Genomic DNA, 23,598 nt, shown 5'->3' on the forward strand with positions numbered 1-23,598 from the left:
TCGGTTACTACAAGGGGAGACCTATATAAGATCTGAAATTTCCCAAAAGGAGAAGTTGTACTACCCATTCGATTTGCTATGGCAACCGAAAATGTTTTGACCTCTCAAAAACAAAACATCTAAATTTATAAAAGCATGGGATTTTCTCGGTTTTTAAAAAATTTCAAATTTAATTTTTTTTAAATCACGAAATGGGTAATTAAAATTTTAAATTTTTTAAACAGAGAAAATACCACGCTTTTTTAAATGAAGATCGCATTGTTGGGTGAGCAGAATATAATACGTAGTTTGCGTCCCTACGTCATCAATGACGCTGTTCCAAGTATAGATATAAGAACCAAGAATAAATATTTAATTTGAGCAAGAATGAACGGTTCTTTGCAGCCATTTTGAAGGTGTAGATTTCTTAGTAAAACGGGAGGGTTAACAGTTTCAATCGTCTGTTTGCGGATTTTAATTATTTTCAAATGATTAAGGAATTCTGCCGTGATTTGCACAAAGGCATTAACGACCAAAACGTCATTTTAAGAAAAACTCAGTTTTGTTGCTTTTTTTTATCAATGAAAAACTTTCCCTCAGAATTTTCTGGAAAATATCCTATCTAGAAGTATTTTTTCTGCTCTTTTTAAATTTATAGTTCCTAATTGAAACTAGCGGTTCCTTTATCCCGCTTTTTAAGTTAAATTCCGATGTGCATGGTATTTTTTGAGTTTTAAATGTTCACAAAGGCAATAATGCTTTTGCGCAAATTATTTAAAGGTAATCTCATATTACTTAAATTATTCGCACAAAAGCATTTAATGCTGATTGTATAAACCCATAAAATGCTTTTATGCTAAGTAAAGGATGGCGCTTAATGCCTATTTGCGAAGTAGTTCCGTGAAAGTACCGAAATAATGCTTTTGTGACAAGCGTATATCTTAAAACCTAAGAGGGCTAGAAACAAACTAATTTCAGATTCAGAATCAGCACCACCAACTTACCCAGATAAAACTAAAACATTAAAATGTCAAAAATGGTCGTTAATGCCTTTGTGCAAATCACGGCAGAATTATTTTCGCGTTAAAAATGGTTATCTGCCTGGTTAAAAATTGTTCGAGTAGTTCAATTACCAATGGAGAGCGAAAATTGTTTATTTTATTCGATAGTGAAGGTAATTGTAAAAAGGATGACCGCAAAGGCCTAACTTTGATAAGCTTTGTTAACTTCTTTTCGTAGATATTTCTACCCGGCCTTAGAATCTTATCTGGCTTTGTTTAGGGCCCATTTAAAATTTTAAAGCATAAATCTAATACGTTTTGTAGCTTTGACGAGATTACCAACAAAATGGCTACCTATTTAGTAGCTACGCGCGAAATGGTTTGAATTTTTGATCGCCCTCCCAGTTTCCTTGGAGACCATAGGCCCCTCCCTTCGGTGCAAACTATGAATATATAAAAGATAAACCTGATCTGACTAACTGATTATCTTCAGATATCTGAAAAATACGACCAGAATAACCTGGAGAGTTGGTCGTTGCACTAACTAATTAACTAACCAACTGTTATTTTTTCATTTGCTTATTTGAATTTATATGAATTAATAAATAATAATAAAAACGTGCTCTTAATCGTTGGAGGAAATTTATTTAATTATTACTCTAACAATAAAGCGCGAAGTTGAAGGAATCCTTACCCCATCTGGTGGCAGAAAACGCTACTAAACATTCAGAGGTTTCCCATTAGACCCTTCGAATGTTTACTATTATTTTTTTAACAAACAGATTTTAAGTTATTATTTTTTTAACAAACAGATTTTAAGTTATTATTTTTTTAACAAACAGATTTTAAGTTATTATTTTTTTAACAAACAGATTTTAAGTTATTATTTTTTAACAAACAGATTTTAAGTTATTATTTTTTTAACAAACAGATTTTAAGTTATTATTTTTTTAACAAACATATTTTAAGTTATTATTTTTTTAATAAAATGAATCGAACCAAACCCATTTATATTTCTTCGTGTCAAATGTATGGAGTGAAGTTGGTTCTTTAAGTTTAAAATTCATTAAAACAATAATTAATCATCAGAAAATGGCTCTGAAAAAATTCGAGTAAATATATCAAAGTTTAAAAGAACTATTCTACTAAAACCAAAGCCATGAAAACTGATCCAAATTAAAAAATAAATAAATAAATAAATTCAAAGGACTGGTGTTCTCCTACAGATGGGGATACTGGGCTTATATGTTTCAAATTTTAAACCAAAGAATAAATAGCTCCTTCAACTTAATAAGCCTTATCCATGCACGCTTACCGAGAGATGGCGATAGGGGGCTGCTTATTATTATTTTTAAAACGTAGGCAGTCCGGTAATTTTAAATTTATCTCAAATCTTTGTTTAAAAGTTATAAAAAGCTTTTAATCTAATTTATTTTATGTTTTAAACTTATATGAACGAAACTCATGTTTATAATTCGATTTTTAAATAATTAACGCTCGTTTAAGCTTCCATCTAAAATTTTAATCATTTTATGTCGCAAAACCTTCGAATTATCTCAATTCAAAGTTATTATATGATTTACTTATGTTTTTTTCTATATTATTTTATGTGTGAGTACTATTTTCATTTAATTACGATGTTCATTTATAAGTCCACAGATCTTCATGTACAGATTATAGTTGAATAAATAAAATAAAAATATTACGCGATATTGTTGTTATAGTAATATAGATGGCGACAACGATCCCGTCTCCTTCTGTTTTTTGCGATAAAGATTTTACCTTCCAAATTTAATTATAGTTTATGCGGTTTATTTTTTGTAAACATATCTATGGCACTTTGAAGTTTGACTTTATTTCAACCGCCGCCGCGTAAGCCATTTCGTAACGGAAATTGGTAAGGACGTGATCCAAAGTCCAAGCTCTTTCAAAACAAAAATGAGTGCTTTTTTCATTTAATTATGATGTTCATATATAAGTCCACAGGGGTTCATGCACATATTATTGTGGAATAAATAAATAAATAAAAAAAAATATTTAAAATGGACTAGGGGGGAAGCGGGGAGTCTACGATACAGGTAACGTGGCGCAATAATATAGCTCGAACATTCTCGCCTTCGCTGTCTGTCTGCCGCTGACGTATTTGGTATTGTATAGCACTATAGCTGCCTCTTTGGAATGCGGTTGTTGCACGAAACTGGAATGCCACCTAGTGAGGAAATTTGGCACGCTTTGCTGCGGGCACTTTTTTTTAATTCTTCGCGTTTGATCATAGCCTTTACCTGTTTCTTAAGACTCTTCTATAACAAACTCGATATTGAAATGACTGGAGTCGGCTTATGAAACTCTATCTTCATTTACCTATGTGGAATCTTACGTGCCGGTTAGCTTTTCAACCAGCTGTCCTGAAAAATCAATAAAGAACACATTTTTTTAATTGTATGTTCCTTTTATTAATAATGAGAAGTAAAAACAGTTTGATTTCACTTTATTAAAAATATTAAATTTTCCCAAATGAATACTCAAGTTATTTCGAGAATATAGTATAAAAATATACTGTTTGGCAAAAATATGAAAAAGTGTCTACAGATATATTTCATATCGGGTTTATTTTGACGTTTTACATAAATAAATATATGGGCGAAAAATGTAAATGAACCTTTATGGAAAGCCCCTTTTATTTTTCGGAGGGAAAAATCGTATGTCGTAATGATACCACGTGACCGACTAGACGCTTAGCGTATGGCTGAATCCGTCATTCCTCGCTTGCAGCAAGCTCAAGGCGGTAAGCGTGAAATGCCACCGTATAGAGAAGCCGCGTTCGTCACGGGCGAGTCCGAGCTTTTTGTACCACGAAAAATGCCTTATTTGCCGTCGCTTTAGTTGGAAATTTTTAAGCCGTAGTTTCTGGATTAGAAATCGGGAATGGTGTTTGTGATATTTCCACATTCTTCGTGCCTTTCTTAACCGAGGTTTAAAGAAAATACGAGACAATGTTTAGTGGCGAAACCGCGCTCTGTGTTTTCGCGTGAAATTTCATAAGCAGACGCCGCCTTGGATTTACTCGTCGCATTCCTCTCGAGGGAGCCATGGTGCTGGTGAGTGTTAAGCCTCGGCCCTAAACTTTTTCATTATAGAAGAGCCATAGGGGGAGAAAACAGGACAGGAACTTTTTAGAAAAGTCGATTAGGGCTATGTAAGTTGGGTTGATACCTACAAGGAATAGTCATACTTCCCTTTTTTTAAGAGGTTCAACCGGTTTGTTTTTTTAAAGTTTTTTTTTTTAAACTTTGGTGAAAAACCTTGGCCTAGCGTGCTGATCGAAAAAGAAAATATTGTTGAGGCATAAAAGATAATATATTTTTTGCTTTATCAGAATAATATCGGTATGAAAAAGTAATGTCTACCTAACAACTCGTAGGTGTAAATGGGATGTAAAACATTGCAATGCGAGAATTAAAAAGGTTTTTAGATTAGATAAGAAAGGTGTAATATAAAGGTATACTTCGTTACGTTCGCGGGTAAATAAATACAGGTAAAAAACAACTCTGGGGGAAAAGTGGGAGTATAAGACAAGAATTGTTAATTAAGGAAGCCAATTATCCAAAAAGCCGCGACTGTCAGAAACGCGTCCCCGATATTTTGGGCCGTCTAGGGATATAACCTAGAAACCACTTTTTGGGCAATAAAGGACAAGCCGCCTGCGCTGATAAATAATACGACATAAACCGGCGAAAACTCGCGGTTTTTTTTCTGGGTCAGCCCTCTAAGTCGATATCCAAAAATAAATTAAATTATACGAACTGGGAAAGATCTCGTGGAAGAGGGAACGAAAATTTAATTCTAACCGACAGTTTCGCGGAGTACGCGAAAAATAGGTTTTAAGCGTGTTTTTTTTATTCAAAATGATGGAGGATTGTGGGTCTTGTACTATAGCGGGTCGAGAATGTTTTGGGAAATAATTTGGATATGATCCAGAACCGGGAGCGTAAACTTGGCGCTCATCGCAACTTCGCGTAACGCGGTAAAGTTAAGTAGCGTCTAGCGTCTGTCGAAAGTAGACTCCGAGACATCACCCTGCCACAAAAAAAATGAGTATCGTGTCACCCGCTATTTCGTTTACTTAGGTACTAGGCATCCCGGCGACTTATATCGCGATATCAGGTGGCGTAGACGAGCGCCGACCATGTTTATTCAATGAATTTTCCAACGATATAGTGTAAAATTCTTTTATCTTGGCTAGGCTCAGAATCGCCGCAAAAACCTGAAAGCTCTATATATAAATATGAAAAGAAAAAAACTAAAAAGTTTTGCAACGTTAAGATATTTACCACGCTACTTCTAGAATGGTTATTTTAGGCAGTTTTCGAAAAACTTTAACACTCTCCTATAAATAGATAAACGTCAACTTGATATTCTCAGATATGTTTTACGAGCCCCCAAAAACCCACCAAATAAGGTCTATAAATTGCCCGAAAGATTATGCAACGATAAACACCTTAGAATTTTAAAACGGGGTTCATTTCAATTTAAATGCGAAGAAATTTCGTGATAACCTTAGAGCTATTCCCAAAACCCATATAGATAACGGGTTTTTTTTTAAATAAAAAGATTAATAGTTTATCAATTATAGGAAGTGTTTTATTTTATTTGGTTGCTAATTTAGGACGGAGGGTATAGAGTTCATTATTTTATCCCTGGCTTTAAATTGTTTTTATAAAATTTCAATTTGATATATAGAACTTTCTGAAAATGTTTTGAAGATAATTTTACTGAAGTTATGTGATAAGTTTTATGATCTTTATTTAGTTCCTTTAATAAATGTGGTAATTACAACGTTAATATAAAACTTTTGAGTTAAATTATAACCCGAAGAGTCACCTTTATACGAAAATATATAAGTTGGAAGCAGGGGCTGTCAAAGTGCCTGGATAACCTGGAAACGCCAGGGAGTTTCAAAAACTAGCTACAACGCCGAGGTAAAATTCAGGGAATTTCAAGAACTAGGACAAACGTCAGGGAATTTAATTTTGGTTGTAAATGGTTTACTAAAATGTAAATTCAAAATTGTCAGTCAAGGAAATGGTCAGGGAATTAAAATGTGAAAAAAAACCTGTGGCAATCTTGGGAACTAAATTCTTTAACTTCTGATAAAAGTAAAATATAAAGTTAAAAAATTGGCTAATTTTGACCTTATAAAGGTCTGATTCTACCCTAAATTCATCGCTATCATCATTGTAAAAAGGAAAGGGTTACAGTCAGTAGCAGCTTAAATTGGGGTTTCTGATAAATTTTAATACCGTGGTAGTCGATTTAAGTTGTCAGTAAGCACGTAGGGCTGCCGTTGGCTGTTTCGCCTCATCATAACAGCCAAGGGGTTCGGAAAATCGTTTCAGGAAAGTATTTTTGCTTCAAATTACCATAATTATTTTTATTGTAATGCTTTTTATAATTATAAACACCCCAGGCTATTTATAACGTGGCTTGCAGAGATCAGAGAACTTTGTAACATTTGATTTCAAAACCATTTTCTTTTTCAATTTCGTTTACCCCTTCAAGTTCGGTTTTCCCGCCTCGTTTTGCCTATTTCCTTAAACCGGTCAATTAAAAGTTGTTTACGATATAAACATTTAAATAAAAATAAGCAACATTACATTCCGCCGTGCTTAGAATTTAAAATTCAAATTCTCAAAGAAAAAATTTAATATGTTTTAACGAGTTTATTCCGAAATTATTTAAATTACGGCCCTTTAAAATACGTCGATATTATAATATAAAATAGTAGATCAACCGCGCTGGCAAAATACCGCTAAGCCCATAATTAAAGTCTCCCAACGCCAAATAATGTAAAAATGATAGAGTCGAATTTTTCTCCCAAATGAGTCTTAATTATCGGTTTAAATGCCACGCGGGGGGGGGGAGGGAAACACGTAAACGTATAAGGGGTGATAAAAAAGCAGGAACAATTAAAGGGATTCCTATAGGGCTCTCCCTCCTTCGCGTTAAAAGGGGAAAAACAGAGGGGGATGGAGAGACATCAAACTATAAAACAGCTTTTAATCGTCTCCGTTGTCTCCTGGCGGCGGTCGCCAAGGACGGAGAGGGGTGGATGTAGCCGCCGAACTCGCTGACGAGTGACGCCGTCGCCATCTATAGCCGCCCCGGAGTGATTCTCGTATTCGAAAAGGGTCGCGGATTACGGAATTGAGATTCGGCTACGTACGGTTGAACGCGAAGGCAGAACGTCTGGAAATTGGTCAATTCGGTGCACGGGTTATTTTCATGGTTGAATGATTTAAACAAACGATTTTTTAACTCGGGTGATTTTGGTGAATCAATTTGCTTTAAGTCGAGTGATTTTTGTAAATCAATTTGATTTAACTCCAGTGATTTTTGTAAATCAATTTGATTTAACTCGAGTGATTTTTGTAAATCAATTTCATTTAACTCGAATATTGGATTGAAATTAAGCGATTTTTATAAAAAAATATTTGATTGAAATTAAGTGATTTTTATAAAACATATTTGATTTAAATTAAATGATTTTTTTAAAAAATATTTTGATTTAAATCAAGTTATTTTTATTTAAACAAATCTGAATTAAATCAAGTTATTTTAATTTTAAAAAATCTGATTTAAATAAAGTTATTTTCATTTTAAAAAATCTGATTTAAATCAAGTTATTTTTATTTAAAAAAATCTGATTTAAATCAAGTTATTTTTATTTAAAAAATCTGATTTAAATCAAGTTATTTTTATTTAAAACAATCTTATTTAAATCAAGTGATTACTTATTAAAAAGACATTAATTTTAAATCAAGTTATTTGTATCACATTATGTGTCTCAATGTACCAACTACCAACAAAAATTGACAAAAAAATATTTTCTAAATCAAAATTCCAATACAAAAAAATTCGGCGATTTAAATCGATTGATTTCATTTTTATTAAAAAAATCAAAACGGTGCCAACAATGATGATCTTATAACAATAATTTCGTTGTATTCGAATTAAGGATATCTAACAAAAAATTACGTTAATCGCGAAACGTAGTGAAATTAAACATCGTCTAGGCGTATCCGTTTGACGTATGTAGGTACCGTACTTAATCTCTGTATAATTAGCTTATTCGCTAATGAACCCCGCGCGATGTTTAGGGAAATGCGATATATCTGTAGTTCTAGTTCGAATGGAAAAGTTCCGCTTTTCGCCAATGATTCCGCGGCGCCCCTTTGGCTGGCGGGGTGTCAACTGGTTTCGTGGCCCGCCTAGATCTTCGGGGTTCGTTCTACGACTAATTTCGAGGGTGGCTTGTCATAAACAGTCGTAGAAATTAAAGCGCTTTTATGTTAATTAGCTCCTTTGATGAGCGCACGAATTTGGCTTTTGTGGTTTGTCATCGGAGTATTCAGTTGAGATTCGCTGTAGCCTTATTGCTATTTTTTTAGTAGGATCAGAAGTTTATAATTACTTTTCACATACGTGGGTCAATTTCTCATCTTCCGCGTGTTCAGTGGCGTAGACAGGGGGGGTTTCCGTTTCCACCCCCCTTGGGTCTACCTTTGACTGTACTAAATTTCCACCCTCTTCTCGACCCCCCTCTTAACATTCACATACTTCGACCCCGCTCCCCTTGTCGAATCTCTGGCTACGCCACTGCGCGTGTTTAATGTTTACTGATTGCTATTTCTACAATCAGTAATCATATAAATTGAATATTTTTCACCATGGTTAAAACTTTTATTAAAAGTGAAATTAATTAATAATTATAATTATACATATATATTTATATATATAAACTTAAATAATATGTTAACAACAGTTACTTTTTTTGCATTTATTAGAAATTATTTTCACATTTCAAGGGCTTGTCTAGACACATAGTTGTTACAAATTCAAGGTTTTAATAAACTGACACACTTATGGAATATAATTATAATTAGAGGTCGGCAGTCGATTAATTTTTATCCATGAATAAAATAAGCTCGGCTATATTTAAATAATATTTATTTAAATAACCAATAGTCGAATAAAAACTGTAAAATGTTTAAATTATCGAAAGTGTATAAGCCTATTATTTAAATAGAACAAACAATTATTTAAATAAATACCACTTTTATTCAAATAAATGCTTGGTTGCGTAAAAAACAATTAAATAAGTTAAAATGATATTCTTTTTACCAACGTTTTTTAAATAAATCGGAAAATTTGTGGATAATGAATAAACAATTCCGAACACTAATTATAACTTATGATATGTGTGAGTGGATCGTGCTCCTTTCGTTACTATTAGCGCGCTTTGGTGGGACGTCACCGAATTAATCAGCCGACATTTTGGTCTCTCCACTCGAGTGCATTAGTAACGTTCCTTTTTTCTAAGTGTTTTGACAGTAGCCCGAAACTCAATCGCGAATTGGCAGTAACCACTCTGTAAGATTAATGTTTGGGAGCTCAGTTCTTGATACAAATAATAGCGAGTATGTTACAATCGTGGCTTTCATTACGCGTTTGGGAAACCTGCAACGTGCGGTGGGGTTTTCTCATTGTCTGTCGTTGCTATTAGCGAAATTAAGAAACAGGATTCACGCTGTTCAAATCGGCACAAAGGCAGATAGCTGTTGAAGCGAATCTGCCACGGCGTTGCCAGTTGTAAATGAATATCACCCAGCCCAAATGGACATAAAAATCGCCCAAGAAGTTTTCAATTTTTAAATATACCCATTGAATTAAAATAATTAAGACTATTTTATAGCCAAATATTATAGATTATGTGGCAATAATTTTTCAAGTAGTCAAATTCTAGGGCAAATAAGTTTAATGTTAATATCAGGGTTGGGAAAAACTTTTTTTTTGGTTTATACCAGGTTTTTTTTTTAAACATTGGTTTATATTACTTTTAAACTATTTTTAATTAATTAGTTTTAATTGAACATACTGTTCTTTATTAAAATTTAATTTGACTTAACAAAATTAAAGTACCAAAATTATATGCCCAGATTAAAAAATTTACTTTTTTTATTTTCTGGCACTATACTTAAAGGGCTTAAACTTCTTTGACTCTCTTTAAAATCTTTGTTAAATACAAGTTTAGATGCTTGTAGATTATCAATTTATTATTAGCCAATAATGAACAACAGTATCATTTTAAAATGTGTTATTGTAGATTTATTTTCGGTTTTGAATATTACACGGGTCTCGCTAGAAAATAAGTTTTAGTTTCAGTTTCGGTTATGTACAAATATTTGGGCCAAGAAGACGTTTTCGTTTTTGTTTAGTAGTGTTTTGGTCAGAAAATGTACAAATAATTGGGAATATTTAAGAGCGGGAATTCATACCTTTACTTGGAATGCTTATCCTGCCGTATCACGTATGGTAAGATCACTCTGACGGCTTTGGCCCCGCCTGCAAGAGAAAAATCCCCTTTGCGCGCACTCCCCTCTCACGTTGTTGTTTGTTAATTTAACATAGTGACGTCAAAGAAACCGTCAGCCACATCGAGACGAAAATCTGCCGCGATAAGAATTCCAAGTAGAGATATGGATTCCTGTTAAGAGTAAATCATAGCAAAGTTAAACAACAAAGGATTAAATAAACCACTTGGTTCAAACCAGCGAACCGTGTTTATTACTACAAGTAATATTTTCGAATTTAATTAGTGTATCGAGGAATTTCACGAAAACGTAAACGGCTAAACTTGTAGCTGAGTGTAGATTGTACTCAATAAAGCTACGTCTACACTCAGCTGCAAGTTCACGTTTTGGAGGACGGGCTTAACTTGTCTACTAGCGTATTTATCTTTAATCTGCTTCAAAAAACTTTTTCCATCCGAAGCATTTACCCTCAGTTTTAAATGAAGCCCAATAGGCGAAACTATAAAGTCCAGGAGGGCTGAATAGATGGTAATCACGTGACTTTGCGGAGAACTGCAGCGCCATCTATCCTAAGAAATACGAACTATTATTCATTTTCTTTTGCTAATGGCGGTTTAAATTTTGATCGATTCATCTAAATTATCTAATTATTATTATTTTAAACTTCTTGTAATAGAAAGGTGTAAGTTAATTAGCTGTCTGCAGTATCTGGAAGGAATAATTTTTTTCTTTACCGTCGCACGGCCAACTATGAACACGAGTTACCGAATCGAAGTTGGCTGTGAAATGGTAGTCACGTTATTTTGTTTTCCCATTTTAACAAGTTGGCTAAGACCAAATTTCCTTGATAGTTTCGCCAATTTGGGCGGGAATATCTCCCAACTGGCAACCCGGCATATAGTGTTTTTGATAACAAAACAGCGCCCCCCTCTCCACCGCTCTTCCTCTCTGGGTTTTGTATCGCGGGGTTATTATAAAAACACGTGCCCCATTGAGAACCGACTCAATCAATGGAAAATAGATATTGTACGTAATTGGCTGACATACCTGGCGTGGTAGCCACGGTTCAGATATTCCTTTCAGACCCATTTTGCGTAACTCTACTTTTTCCAACTATAAGAAATAACCGGGGGGGGGGGGGTATCCCATCGCTTTTATTGTAAAGCGCCGTTGAAATGAAGTTTCGGACTATTTAAAGGAAAAATACTACGTTATTCAACAGGACGATTTTAATGAGGAAAAAAGAGTTGGTCTCTACTTTAAGGTCGGGTACGGTAATTAAGAATTTGGTTGACCGGAAACTAAGCAATTACAATCGCTAGCGAGTATTCTCAATTATTCAGATCATTGGCAGGGTTGGCTGATTTAAATCAATGCTTTAAAAAAAAACGATTTATTTGATTTTTTTTTTAAATAAAAAAACTTCCAACCCTGATCATTGGTTATTTTATATTTATTTTATATCGATGGGCTGCGACTCTTAACTCTCTTGGATAGCGATTAGGCGCTTGAAAAAGGATTGAAATAATGGCAGCCTCGACCCTGAGCGACGGTGTATCGCGTGTGAAACACTACCTCAGGTACACCTCGTAATTATAAAGCCTTTGCTCGCAATGGGCCCGCAATGTTGCTGCCTGTACGTCGTGCTCACCAACCTTAATCGTATTTTTCAAATACACTATTTTCAAATACATTATCAGACCGATATCTGAACAGGGTTCGTACACGACCTGGAATATCTGGAAAACCTGGAAAAGTCAGGGAATTTTAAAATGTTTCCAAAAGGTCAGGGAAAAGTCAGGGAATTTGAAAATTATTCCCAATGGTCAGGGAATAGTCAGGGAAATTTAAAATGGTCCAAAATAGTAAGGGAATTTTAAAATGACCCCAAAAACAAATCCGACAAATAATTTTTTGAAAAATGTATTAAAAATACATAATTAACATTTTTCAAGATTTTACATCAAAACATAAATTTATTCTACAAAAATGGTCAGGGAATTTTGGCAATTTAGTCAGGGAAAACCTGGAAATGTCAGGAAATTTTGTACGAACCCTGCTGAAGCAGGGTTGTTGATTTCAATATTTTTTTTAACGTTTTATGCCTTTTTTTCTTGACAAATTGATTAATAATTTTAGTGGAAAGGTAATGTAAACTAAAATTTAAATTATTATTTTATTAAATTTAATTATTGTTTAAAAACTAAATTTACTTTATATATTTAAATATTTATATGGTTTATATTTCGATGTAGCTTCAATTTTTGTACACTTTAAATATTAGCATAAGTTTATGATAAACTTACGATATTAGGGGTACGTTCAGTATCGAAAATCAGTTGGAAATCGGCGTTTGCTTTTGATTTTGGTTTGATGAGGTCGTGATGTCACAGGTTGTTTAACGGGTTTTTATTTCAGTCACCGGTGTTTTAAAACATGGCTGCGAAATCTACTAACAACGCTTGTGCGTCACGCCAGTAAAAAAAACACATATCTTCTAGCTGGTTTTTCTGATGGGCATCATGACGTCCCAACCGGAAACGCAAAAAGTTGGACAGTAAGAAAATGATATCATCGATTACTCACCGATGTTTTTGATGAGCGTTAATAATAATAATCAGCTAGGCTAATACCCAAGGCACCACCATAGGCCCAAGTCATCTTGAAAAATGCTGCCAGATCTATGCATAGAAAATTCCCAGCTTTGGCAGTATAAAGATAAACCATAGGCAAACTTGTTATATGTCCAGTCGCAGCAGCGCAAACTCTATAACCGGCTATGGATGATCTTTTATTTAAAGGACTATTCCTGAAAAAGTCAGGGTATAAAAATCAGGGAATTTTAAAAATTAGTCTAAAAATGAGGGATTACGGTTCCAAATTGGAAACTTTTACTAAAATATAGGTTAAAAATACAAAATCTTGGCACAAAATAAGTCGGGGAAAATCTCAGGAGATTGTCAGAGAATTTGATTGTGAAAAAACTGTGGCAACCCTGCTAATTTTCAAATAATAAACACCTTATATATACCTATTTGATTCGATGTGACCCGTTAAATAAAGGGCAATAAATTGTAGCAGCCCCATTGGCAGCCTTGTACCTAAAAGCAACATACATTTCGGTACTGAACTGAATATAAATACTTGGCGGGGGAAAAAACAACCTTGGCGAGATATTAAATTAAAAATAGAACTCAATTCGTTCGTAAACTCCGGCGTGGACTCTCTTATATATGGGTCACTGAACAATGTAAATACTATATAATAATATTGAAATTTTTTTCATCCCCGTCTCTCTCTCTCTCTCTCTCTCTCTCACAAAAGCCCAATGAATAACATACCTGCGCATGATTCCTCGCCAAAAAAAAGTTGGAATGGGGCGGAATGGAATTTGAGGCAAAAAATGCGGAGCCCCACCCCTGTGCAAGGACTACGTGCGTGTAGTTACGAGTTTTCATGCTCTCTCGGATTCCCCTATTAACCCTGGGCCCCCATTACACCAACTCTCACCCCCCCCCCGTCCCGTCCCCTGATCCTTGTCTGTCCCCCCCTCCATCTTCCTTCGGAGTTCTCGTGTAGATATACTCGTAGGCCAACCCTACTGTGCACTGGGTAATAAGCCACCGTACTAATAAGAGAACCGCGCGATGCTTCTTACCTTTTACGTCGTTGATGGTAAAATTCCTAGTATTTTTAGATATTCTCCAAAATAAAGAAACGAGTCGTCGCGTTTAATGTTTAGCCCAACTGAGGGCCACCATTTAATTTCCATTTTTATCGGAAATGATCGTTGCCAGACGTACTATAATTATAGTATTAGTCGATATTTTCGAGCGAATAATTGGGGGAACGATACACTTTGTTTTAAATTTCATCGGAAATGATCGTTGCCAGACGTACGATAATTATAGTATTAGTCGATATTTTCAAGTGAATAATTGGGGGAACGATACTCTTTTGTTTTAAATTTTATCGGAAATGATCGTTGCCAGACGTACGATAATTATAGTATTAGTCGATATTTTCGAGTGAACAATTGGGGGACGGTACTCTTTGTTTTAAATTTTTCGGAAATAATCGTTGCCAGGCGTACGATAATTATAGTATCAGCGATATTTTCGAGTGAACAATTGCCAGATGCGCGATAATTATAGTGCACGTTGATAATTTCGAAACAATATTTTGGCCGTACCATAATTCAATGGCGTACTATATAGTTCTCTAGAATCGATCATTTATCCTGAGAGTACGATTTTAAAATTTAGGCGAAAACTTGTTGTAAATATCACTTCTAATGTTAGATATTTTGTAAATATCACTTTTAATGTTAGGTATTTTGTAAAAATCCCTTTTAATGTTAGATATTTTGTAAATATCACTTTTAATATTAGATATTTTGTAAATATCACTCAATATTAGATATTTTGTAAATATCACTTAATATTAGATATTTTATAAATATCACTTTTAATATTAAATATTTTATAAATATCACTTTTAATATTAGATATTTTATAAATATCACTTAATAATTGTAAATATCACTTAATATTAAATATTTTGAAAATATCACTCAATATTAGATATTTTGTAAATATCACTTAATATTAGATATTTTGTAAATATCACTTTTAATATTAAATATTTTATAAATATCACTTAACATTAGATATTTTATAAATATCACTTTTAATATTAGATATTTTATAAATATCACTTTTACTATTAGATATTTTATAAATATCACTTTTACTATTAGATATTTTATAAATATCACTTTTAATATTAGATATTTTATAAATATCACTTTTAATATTAGATATTTTTTGTTTTAGTAAAGAATTTTTCGGTATGATTAATTTAAGCGTTAATAAAACTTTTGATTTATAATTATAAACAAATATTGTTAAATTATATAATATTATAACATAAATATTATAATATTTATGTATAAAATAATATCGCACGCTGTATATTTGATTTACTTATAATTTCGACAAGTTTAACCACCAATATTTCGACAAAATTCAAATTTTACCGAAACATTTTAAACGTACGACAATTTTATTCTGAAATCGATATTTTCCTAAATATAATTTGCAACTGGCAACTCTGCCGGGTATTATTACGAAAAGGTGACTTCGTAAGACGTCTAATAAGTGAATATTTTTAAATAAAAAAGGGCGTTTGGTGGCGCGCGTTTTTTGCTTAAAATTTACGTACGGTAGCTTAGAAAAATGCGTAAATCGTAGGTTGAGTCCGTCTCTAGGAAGGATTTTCTTTTCCGTTCAAGCCGTGACAAAACAGGGCGTTTTTCGGGGAAGGCTTTGAAAGCTGGCTCGGTGCCGGCCAGCGTTTTGTTCGCCTAATAGATGATGGGTGTTTTTGCGGTCGCAAATTATCCGCATTTTTGCCCGCTTTACGTGCCACGAACAAATGTATTCTACTTTCCCGTATAATATACCCCGTGTTTAAGGCTGTAATGAGTTTTTAAGTTATATCCTAATCCTGGTCAACTCTTTTTTTAACGTCACCGTCCTCCGTAATGGGTAGAATATTTTAAATTCAAATTCCACGAAACATTTGATAATGAGTAAATAATGTGGATTATTTTCGTCTGTTCTTAGGCTAAAAGTGTACTCATTTTACCTGTTACAGATGTCAGAACGATAAACCAGCTGTGTAGACTACTGAACCCGAATCATAAGCGTAAATTTAATTCTTCAAAGGCTTCGACAGCCAGCGCGAAACATTTCCACTCAACTTAAAAATTACTAAAGAAAAATTAGGCCTAATATTTGGGTGGAAATATTTAAAATATCGAACACCGTGGCGCTACGAGCGGCGTCGCTCACACAAAACCAAGCACGCGAGTTCAGAAGTTTTTGTCCAAGTTTAGAGATACAATTGCTGCTATTCGTCAACAGTAAGAGTTTTAAAGGAGTAATATAATTTGATCGTCTGCTAAGTCGGGGCTACTGATGGAATGGGAGAAGCTACCATAAAAACTTGTTGACAAATGTAATCCTATCAATTTACCAATATAATTTTGTAAATTGACCAAAAGGACTATCAATTGACCAATATAATCCTATCAATTGACCAATATAATCCTATCAATTGACCAATGCAATCCTATCAATTGACCAATGCAATCCTTTCAATTGACCAATGCAATCCTTTCAATTGACCAATGCAATCCTTTCAATTGACCAATGCAATCCTATCAATTGACCAATGCAATCCTATTAATTGAATAATGCAATCGTATCAATTGAATAATGCAATCGTATCAATTGAATAATGCAATCGTATCAATTGACCAATGCAATCGTATCAATTGACCAATGCAATCGTATCAATTGACCAATGCAATCCTTTCAATTCACCAATGCAATCCTTTCAATTGACCAATGCAATCCTATCAATTGACCAATGCAATCCTATCAATTGACCAGTATAATCCTATCAATTGACCAGTATAATCCTATCAATTGACCAGTATAATCCTATCAATTGACAAATATTGGTGCGTATGGTGGTACTGCGTTCTCAGTGTTTCCACTCAACGGTCGAAATTTTATCTTATTTTACGAGCAAACATTTCGTTTTTAACCGGTCAAATACTTGATTTTTTTTTATTACCCCATTAAAATGTAAGTTTTTCCCTCATTTTATAAAAAGAATAAATGGATATCCCGAGTTTCAAAGTGTTTCTTTCCATTCCTATAGATTTCCCCCTTCAGATATATCCGGAAAAGCGATTATCTCGCATTGAAAAATGTTCGATCGTCTCGCGAAGTTGTGAAACTGCGCGCTCCCATTATCAACAGCGCGCCTCGCACCTTTATCAAAGTTTTGGTAATGTTTCTGGCCCCTCAAAGTGTTTTCTAGTGTTTTGATAGAGATTGAAGGTTATTTTATCCGGAGAAACGAGCGATTCTTAAATTGCGTACTGGGAAAGGAACGTTTAAAGCAAAGCCGCGATCGCTTCCATTTTAATGCTCTTATTTATACTAGATGGCGCCCTTTGAAAAAATTTCGGGCTAAAAGCGGAAATAAATAGATTTACTCACAGATTTCTAACACTATTTTAAGTCATGTTTTATAAAATATAAACAAATGAATGCTTGAGCAACCCCAACCCGACCGACACAAAAAAAAAATCGATTGCTCAACTACCAACTTATATCATATAACATCGGTTAATTGTATTTTTAATAAAATATTATGTTTTCCACGAAGTTGAAATGTATAATTTAAAAAATAACAAAATAAAGCCAATTTCGGTATATTTACTAATTTCAGGAGTGGGAGTTAAAAATTACGATTTTTAGTATCAAGGCATTGGCAACCCCCAAAACATTTAAGGACCCCCCCCCCCACCGAGTTTTTGCGGCTGGTATAATGAGCGAAGGAACTAAATATGGAATTTGTCTGCTATCACTCGCTACGACTTGTTTTTAACGTAACTAGCGCCAATCACCCCTAGCTTCTGTTAAACCTGCTGGCAGAAATATGAAATTCGTTGATCCATCATAAATACGAAATTGTATAACACCCTTTTAAAACGTGTTTTTTCAATAGGGTCTGAAGAATAAAAAACTTTTAAAGGAATCTGAAAATTTCATTTATCTAAAAAATATCGTGTTTTAACTAAAATTAATATGATTAAACCAAATCTTTTAAAGTTCATACTCCCTTTGAACCGATACACCAAAAATAAATATTTATTGCAAAAACTATAATGTAAAATTCAATTCTGCAAAATTTCATGAAAAAAATAACACTTTAAAAATTTTGTCGCGGATTTTGGATAATTTAAATTATCTACGTGTCAGACTGCTGGCGCCATCTGGTAAAACTCGTGGTATTTAAAAATGAGCCCTTAATGTCTTTACCCCTGTAAATGAATTTTCTCACTTGTCAAATGTGTATCGGTCTTGTAAGCAATCTTACATTTATAAATATTTTTTGGCGAACAATCCCGAATTTGCGCGCTTAAGGGGTTCTACGACTTTGGTTCACTCTCATCTGGATATCGAGCGCGCTGTTTTCCGCTTGACAGCATTCCACATTTCCGAGCCGAGCGAAGAAATGTTTTCTTTTAAAATAAGAATTCTTCTTTTTCATACTCGTATATAAAAAAAGTGTTTGGAAGAATCATAAAAGTTCTTTGAAATTTGTATTTCTCGCGGATGGTTTATTTCCTAATTCCCACGCTCTCTTCCGCTTCACGGAATTCCGACCGGGTTTTCACCTCCCTTTTAACCCTCTGTGGGGGGGGGGGGGGGGAGTGACTGAGCCAACAACTCCATAAATATTTATTATTACATCACGAATTTTAATAAATCAGACTGCCTACCGTTATATTTGAAATTTCCCTTCTTTTTATATAAAATTAAGTAAAATATTGGCTGCTTCTTTTTTTCGTAGCAAATTGATATTTTGCGTGAATCAGTAAACTAAAATTTCAATTAATCTTAATTAATTACAGTCTGATTATGACGCCTGTCGAACTGGGCTTGTAGCTAAATTTTATTTGGTAAATTGCATTAAGTATAATTTCAATTGATCAAAAATAAATTAAATACAATAATTTTTAAAAATCATTTGATTTAAATCAATTTCGTTTTAAAAAAATCATTTGATTTAAATCAATTTCGTTTTAAAAAAAAACATTTGACTTAAATCTACTTTTTACGTTCCATCATTTTACAATATTTTTTCTGGCTGACAGATAAAAATAATGTATAATTTTTAATTTACAAAAAAATTTAATTAATTTAAATGTAATTAAATTTCACTTGAAAATTTTACCGAGACGTATACTTATAAATCTTACTCTTCTTTATTGTACATATTTGGAATTTTCTTTTTGACTGGTTTCGATATGAATAATTTTTCGCAAGTACAGATTAAAATCGCAGTGTCTCTTCATTTTTGTTTTATTTTTGTAAGAAGTTCTAAATCAGGTTTTATGATAAACAGACACGTGTAGAGTACGCGATAAACTTGTATGACTACACACGCGCGCAAGCCTCGCGAGATTTGGGTCTTTTTAACATTTTATTTCGGAGGTAATGGTGGGATCGCTCGCTATGAGACGTTGTATAATCAGTACCGAAAGGGGGATGGGACGCCTAGGGTCTTATTCGTACACTGAACCCCCTCTCGAAGGCCTGTTCGCACGAGACCATTGATTCCAACACCAGGTTGCCTGATTGAAATCATTTGATTTTTGAAAATAAATCGTTGATTTAAATCACTTATTATCCTTAAATGTATTTATGAAAAATGCGCAAAAGTTGCTTCTCTAGCAATGTCAATTCAAAACCAACTAAATTAAATTAAGTGTTTATATAATTATATTTAATTAAGATTAATTTAGATTAAATTACCGCATCGCTCAAATTATTAACCATTTGTTAAGAAAAGAGTCATAGCACTTACAAAAAATAATTAAAATATCAATTAAAATCAATGAAATTGAATTAAAACAAATAAACCTATTTTTTCGATTTAATAAAAAAATCAAATTTTACCAACATGGATCGCAAACCAAGTTGCTTCGTGTGAATGAAGAAACAATTTTGAACACACAAACCAACTTAGTTTGTTGATTAAGTTTTATATCTTAATATTTAAGCGTAATAACTCCTCATGCACATCCTTTTGATCAAACAAATCTAAATGATAATAGTAATATTAAATATTATTCTTCATAAAGTATAGTATACTTAATAGTAATGTAAATATAGGCAACAGATTTTGTGACCATTGCAGTGTTTTATAATCTTATTTGTCTAATTTTTTTACTTAAAATATGTTCAAATTAACTTTAAATGTTGAATTTCCTTACGGTACGTAGTTTTGGTGTAACCATGTAAACTGACATTATTTATAGTAAAAGTGTAATTTAAAAACAAAATACAAGTAATTTCATTGAAGGAAAATGTAACATTTTTCGGCAAAATTGTTGGTTGATGCGAATAAGACTTTAGAATATTCTTGTTTATACGGCGTACCAGTTCTTATAACGAACAAGGAAATCCGTTGTCTCCGTCAGTACGATCAGACAGACATTTTCCCTGCTTTTGATAAGCCCGCCTTGTTCGTTGTCTCGATTTAAACAGTTCGCCTAGTCTCGCTTACATTAAGCTATTTGCATTGTTTCTACGGATTAGATGCATTTGCTTCGGATTAACTTGCGAATAGCACAGCCACGTCGGAAAAGTACTTGGACAAGTTTTGCGGCTTAAGACTTGGCAAACGTAAGGAGCCTACTTTTGGGGGGTCACCCGTAAAGTATCTTTTGCATTCATTCATACGTGTTTTTGTTTTGTTATTTTTCCGTGTTTCAGTATTATAAATTAGGATTTAGTTGAAGCTACGTATATTTCTATATAATTGTAATATATTTTAAAATTTGAATATGATTTTTAACAAATCTCCTTTTTTGAGATACCTGATTTTGTAACTAAGGTAATGATGTGAGCAATACACATTATTCACGGCTGATGCGAAAAAATACTACACTTTGATCTTATTATTAAATTTAAAAACATTTATTCGTACGAATCTCCTAACTGGGAGAAAGGCGGGAAGATTACATTAGGAAAGGTGGAGGGGTGGGGTTTATCTTCCGGGAATGGCATCGATATCTTAGTTCAAAATCACGTATCTCAAAAACGGAAATTTGCTTAAAAATTATTCAAGTTTTAAAATATAATATTATCAAAATACTATAAATAATTAAAAATCGATCATCATGGAGACTATTTTACAAATTTTTATCGCAAATGAAGGTTGAAATGTTCTTTCGGAAACGCCAAAAAATCCATATTCGCTTAATTCAACCACGGCCTAGCGCGAACAGCGCGTGATCAAAGTTGGCCGTGATTCAATTTACCTAGATTTGGAACATGTTTTCTCTGTTAACCTTAAAGGGAAAATAACCTGCAAAGCAATCTTTACGGAAGACCCCTTCAATTTTTCAAATTTCCCTGTACAGTGGCGCCAAACATTTTTAAAGCGAAAGGCAAGAGCGGCCAGAGCTGCAAGCGTTGGTGTTCCACACCAAATACCTGAGGTTATATTCCCTTTAATCAGGAATCCATATCTCTACTTGGAATGCTTATAGCGGCAGATTTTCGTCTCGATGTGGCTGACGGTTTTTTTGACGTCACTATGTTAACTTAACAAACAACAACGTGAGAGGGGAGCGCGCGCAGAGGGGATTTTTTCGCTCGTAAGCTCGGCCAAAGCCGTCAGAGTGATCTTACCATACGCGGTACGGCAGGATAATCATTCCAAGTAGAGGTATGGATTCCTGCAGTGGCGTAGCTAGGAAAGTTCGGCCCCATTGCAAGATAAGAAAATGGGCCCTGTGACATGTCAATTTTATAAAAAATCTTGGCACAAAATAAGTCTGAGAAAACCTGGAAAATTCGGGACATTTGATTGTGAAAAAACTGTGGTAACCCTGTAGCTAAAACCTTTTTACTGAAATATAAATCCCTTTAAATTTATTACCTTCTGATAAAATTGAAATATAAAATAAAAATTTTGGCCTTTAAAAAGTCAGGGGAAATCTCTTAAAATAGTCAGGGAATTTGAATCTAAAAATTTTGTGGAAACACTCAACATAGTCATTCTCGCTACAAATAAATCCATTCTTGGTAATACTATTCACGCGATACAAAAAGTACTTAGTGACATCAAAGATTGATAGGTAGAAACGAAGGCTGATCTCTAAACGGCAATGCGTGGGCTTTCCCTCGCTCTTTCATTCATTCATTGATGCAATTTCTCAGGCAGAGGTAATTCTAAACTATGCTCGTTCTGGAAGTTCGAAACCTTGGCATTTTCGCAGCTCACCAAAGCGAATCATTGCGCCGAATTATTGCAATTTATTCGCACTCCAAATACGACCGCCTGATTCTTAAGCAATGTGTTTTATCGGAGACTTTTAACACTGACACGCTAACGTCCTTCATTTACTCAAAATTTTTAAAAAATGTTTAGCGTCTAAGACAAATCGCGGGCTTCCCACGGGTCAGGCATATTTCGCGGGATTAGAAAATAGGCCTTAAAGTCAGGGCTAGGACGAGGAATTGAAAATGGGCCTTAAACATTTTTGTGTGCAAAGAATATAAAGCCCCAGGAATGGAAGGGGTAGCTCCGTCTAGTGGAACTTTTGCGCCTCTCATTTTTAAAGAGAGACCAGGTTGCGTTAACCGTTTCCGGTTACTCTGATTTGCTTTGCCGGAAGTTTCTAACGCAACCAAAACACGCGGCCAATAATATCAATCCTTCCATTCCTGGGGCTTTATATTCTTTGGTCAGAGAATTTGAAAATAGGTTTAACAGTTGAAGGAAAATCCAGGGTTTTTGGAAATAGACCTAAACATACAGGGAATTTGAATGAGGCCTAACCATTCAGGGAAAAGGATTAGGCCTAAACATTCAGTAAAAAATCAAGGAATTTGATTTAGGCCTAAACATTCAGGGAATTTGAATTAGGCCTAAACATTCAGGGAAAAGTCAAGGAATTTGAATTGGCGAAATAATAAAGTAACGTGGCCTTCTTGTTTTGATGGGAAAGGCCACCTTCCACTATGCTTCCATTAGCTTTCCCACCAAAGAGCCTATGAATTCATCCGTAGGCTTTAACTGTACTATTTCGTTATCCCATTGTAACAAGTTGAGCAAGCATATCTGACTTTATAATATCGCCTATTAGGCCTAAACATTCAGGTAATTTGAATTAGGCCTAAACATTCAGGGAAAAGTCAAGGAATTTGAATTAGGCCTAAACATTCAGGGAAGAGTCAAGGAATTTGAATTAGGCCTAAACATTCAGGGAAAAGTCAACGAATTTGAATTACGCCTAAACATTCAGGGAAGAGTCAAGGAATTTGAATTAGGCCTAAACATTCAGGGAAAAGTCAAGGAATTTGAATTAGGCCTAAACATTCAGGGAAGAGTCAAGGAATTTGAATTAGGCCTAAACATTCAGGGAAAAGTCAACGAATTTGAATTACGCCTAAACATTCAGGAAATTTGAAAATAGGTCTAAAAATTAGGGAAATTTCAAAATAGGTCTAAAAATTAGGGAAATTTCAAAATAGGTCTAAAAATTAGGGAAATTTAAGAATTGGTTAGTGAATTTAAATTTATCTTGAAAAGGTTATGAAAGTGATTTGAAAACCTAAGGTTTGTAAAAATTGCAGCAAACGTTTTTT

At 33.8% G+C, this 23,598-nt stretch overlaps 1 protein-coding gene across 3 annotated transcripts in view; it reads left to right on the forward strand.

The window, feature by feature from the left end:
* ASPP (Ankyrin-repeat, SH3-domain, and Proline-rich-region containing Protein) overlaps nucleotides 1–23,598 on the forward strand; it is a 183,469-nt gene that overhangs the window by 143,674 nt on the left and 16,197 nt on the right. The window contains exon 1 of one of the 3 annotated variants that reach the window (XM_090173943.1): nucleotides 3,698–4,078. The exons of the other annotated variants lie outside the window; for them this stretch is intronic. Coding sequence (XP_090030069.1) covers nucleotides 4,070–4,078 — 9 coding nt within the window. The 5' untranslated portion in view covers nucleotides 3,698–4,069. Of the gene's footprint in view, nucleotides 1–3,697; nucleotides 4,079–23,598 lie in introns of those variants that run through there. 3 annotated transcript variants of the gene reach the window in all.

Source organism: Leiobunum rupestre, chromosome 4 (assembly GCF_980474605.1).
Source record: "Leiobunum rupestre chromosome 4, qqLeiRupe1.1.hap1, whole genome shotgun sequence".
In the NCBI taxonomy this organism is placed as follows: domain Eukaryota; kingdom Metazoa; phylum Arthropoda; class Arachnida; order Opiliones; family Sclerosomatidae; genus Leiobunum; species Leiobunum rupestre.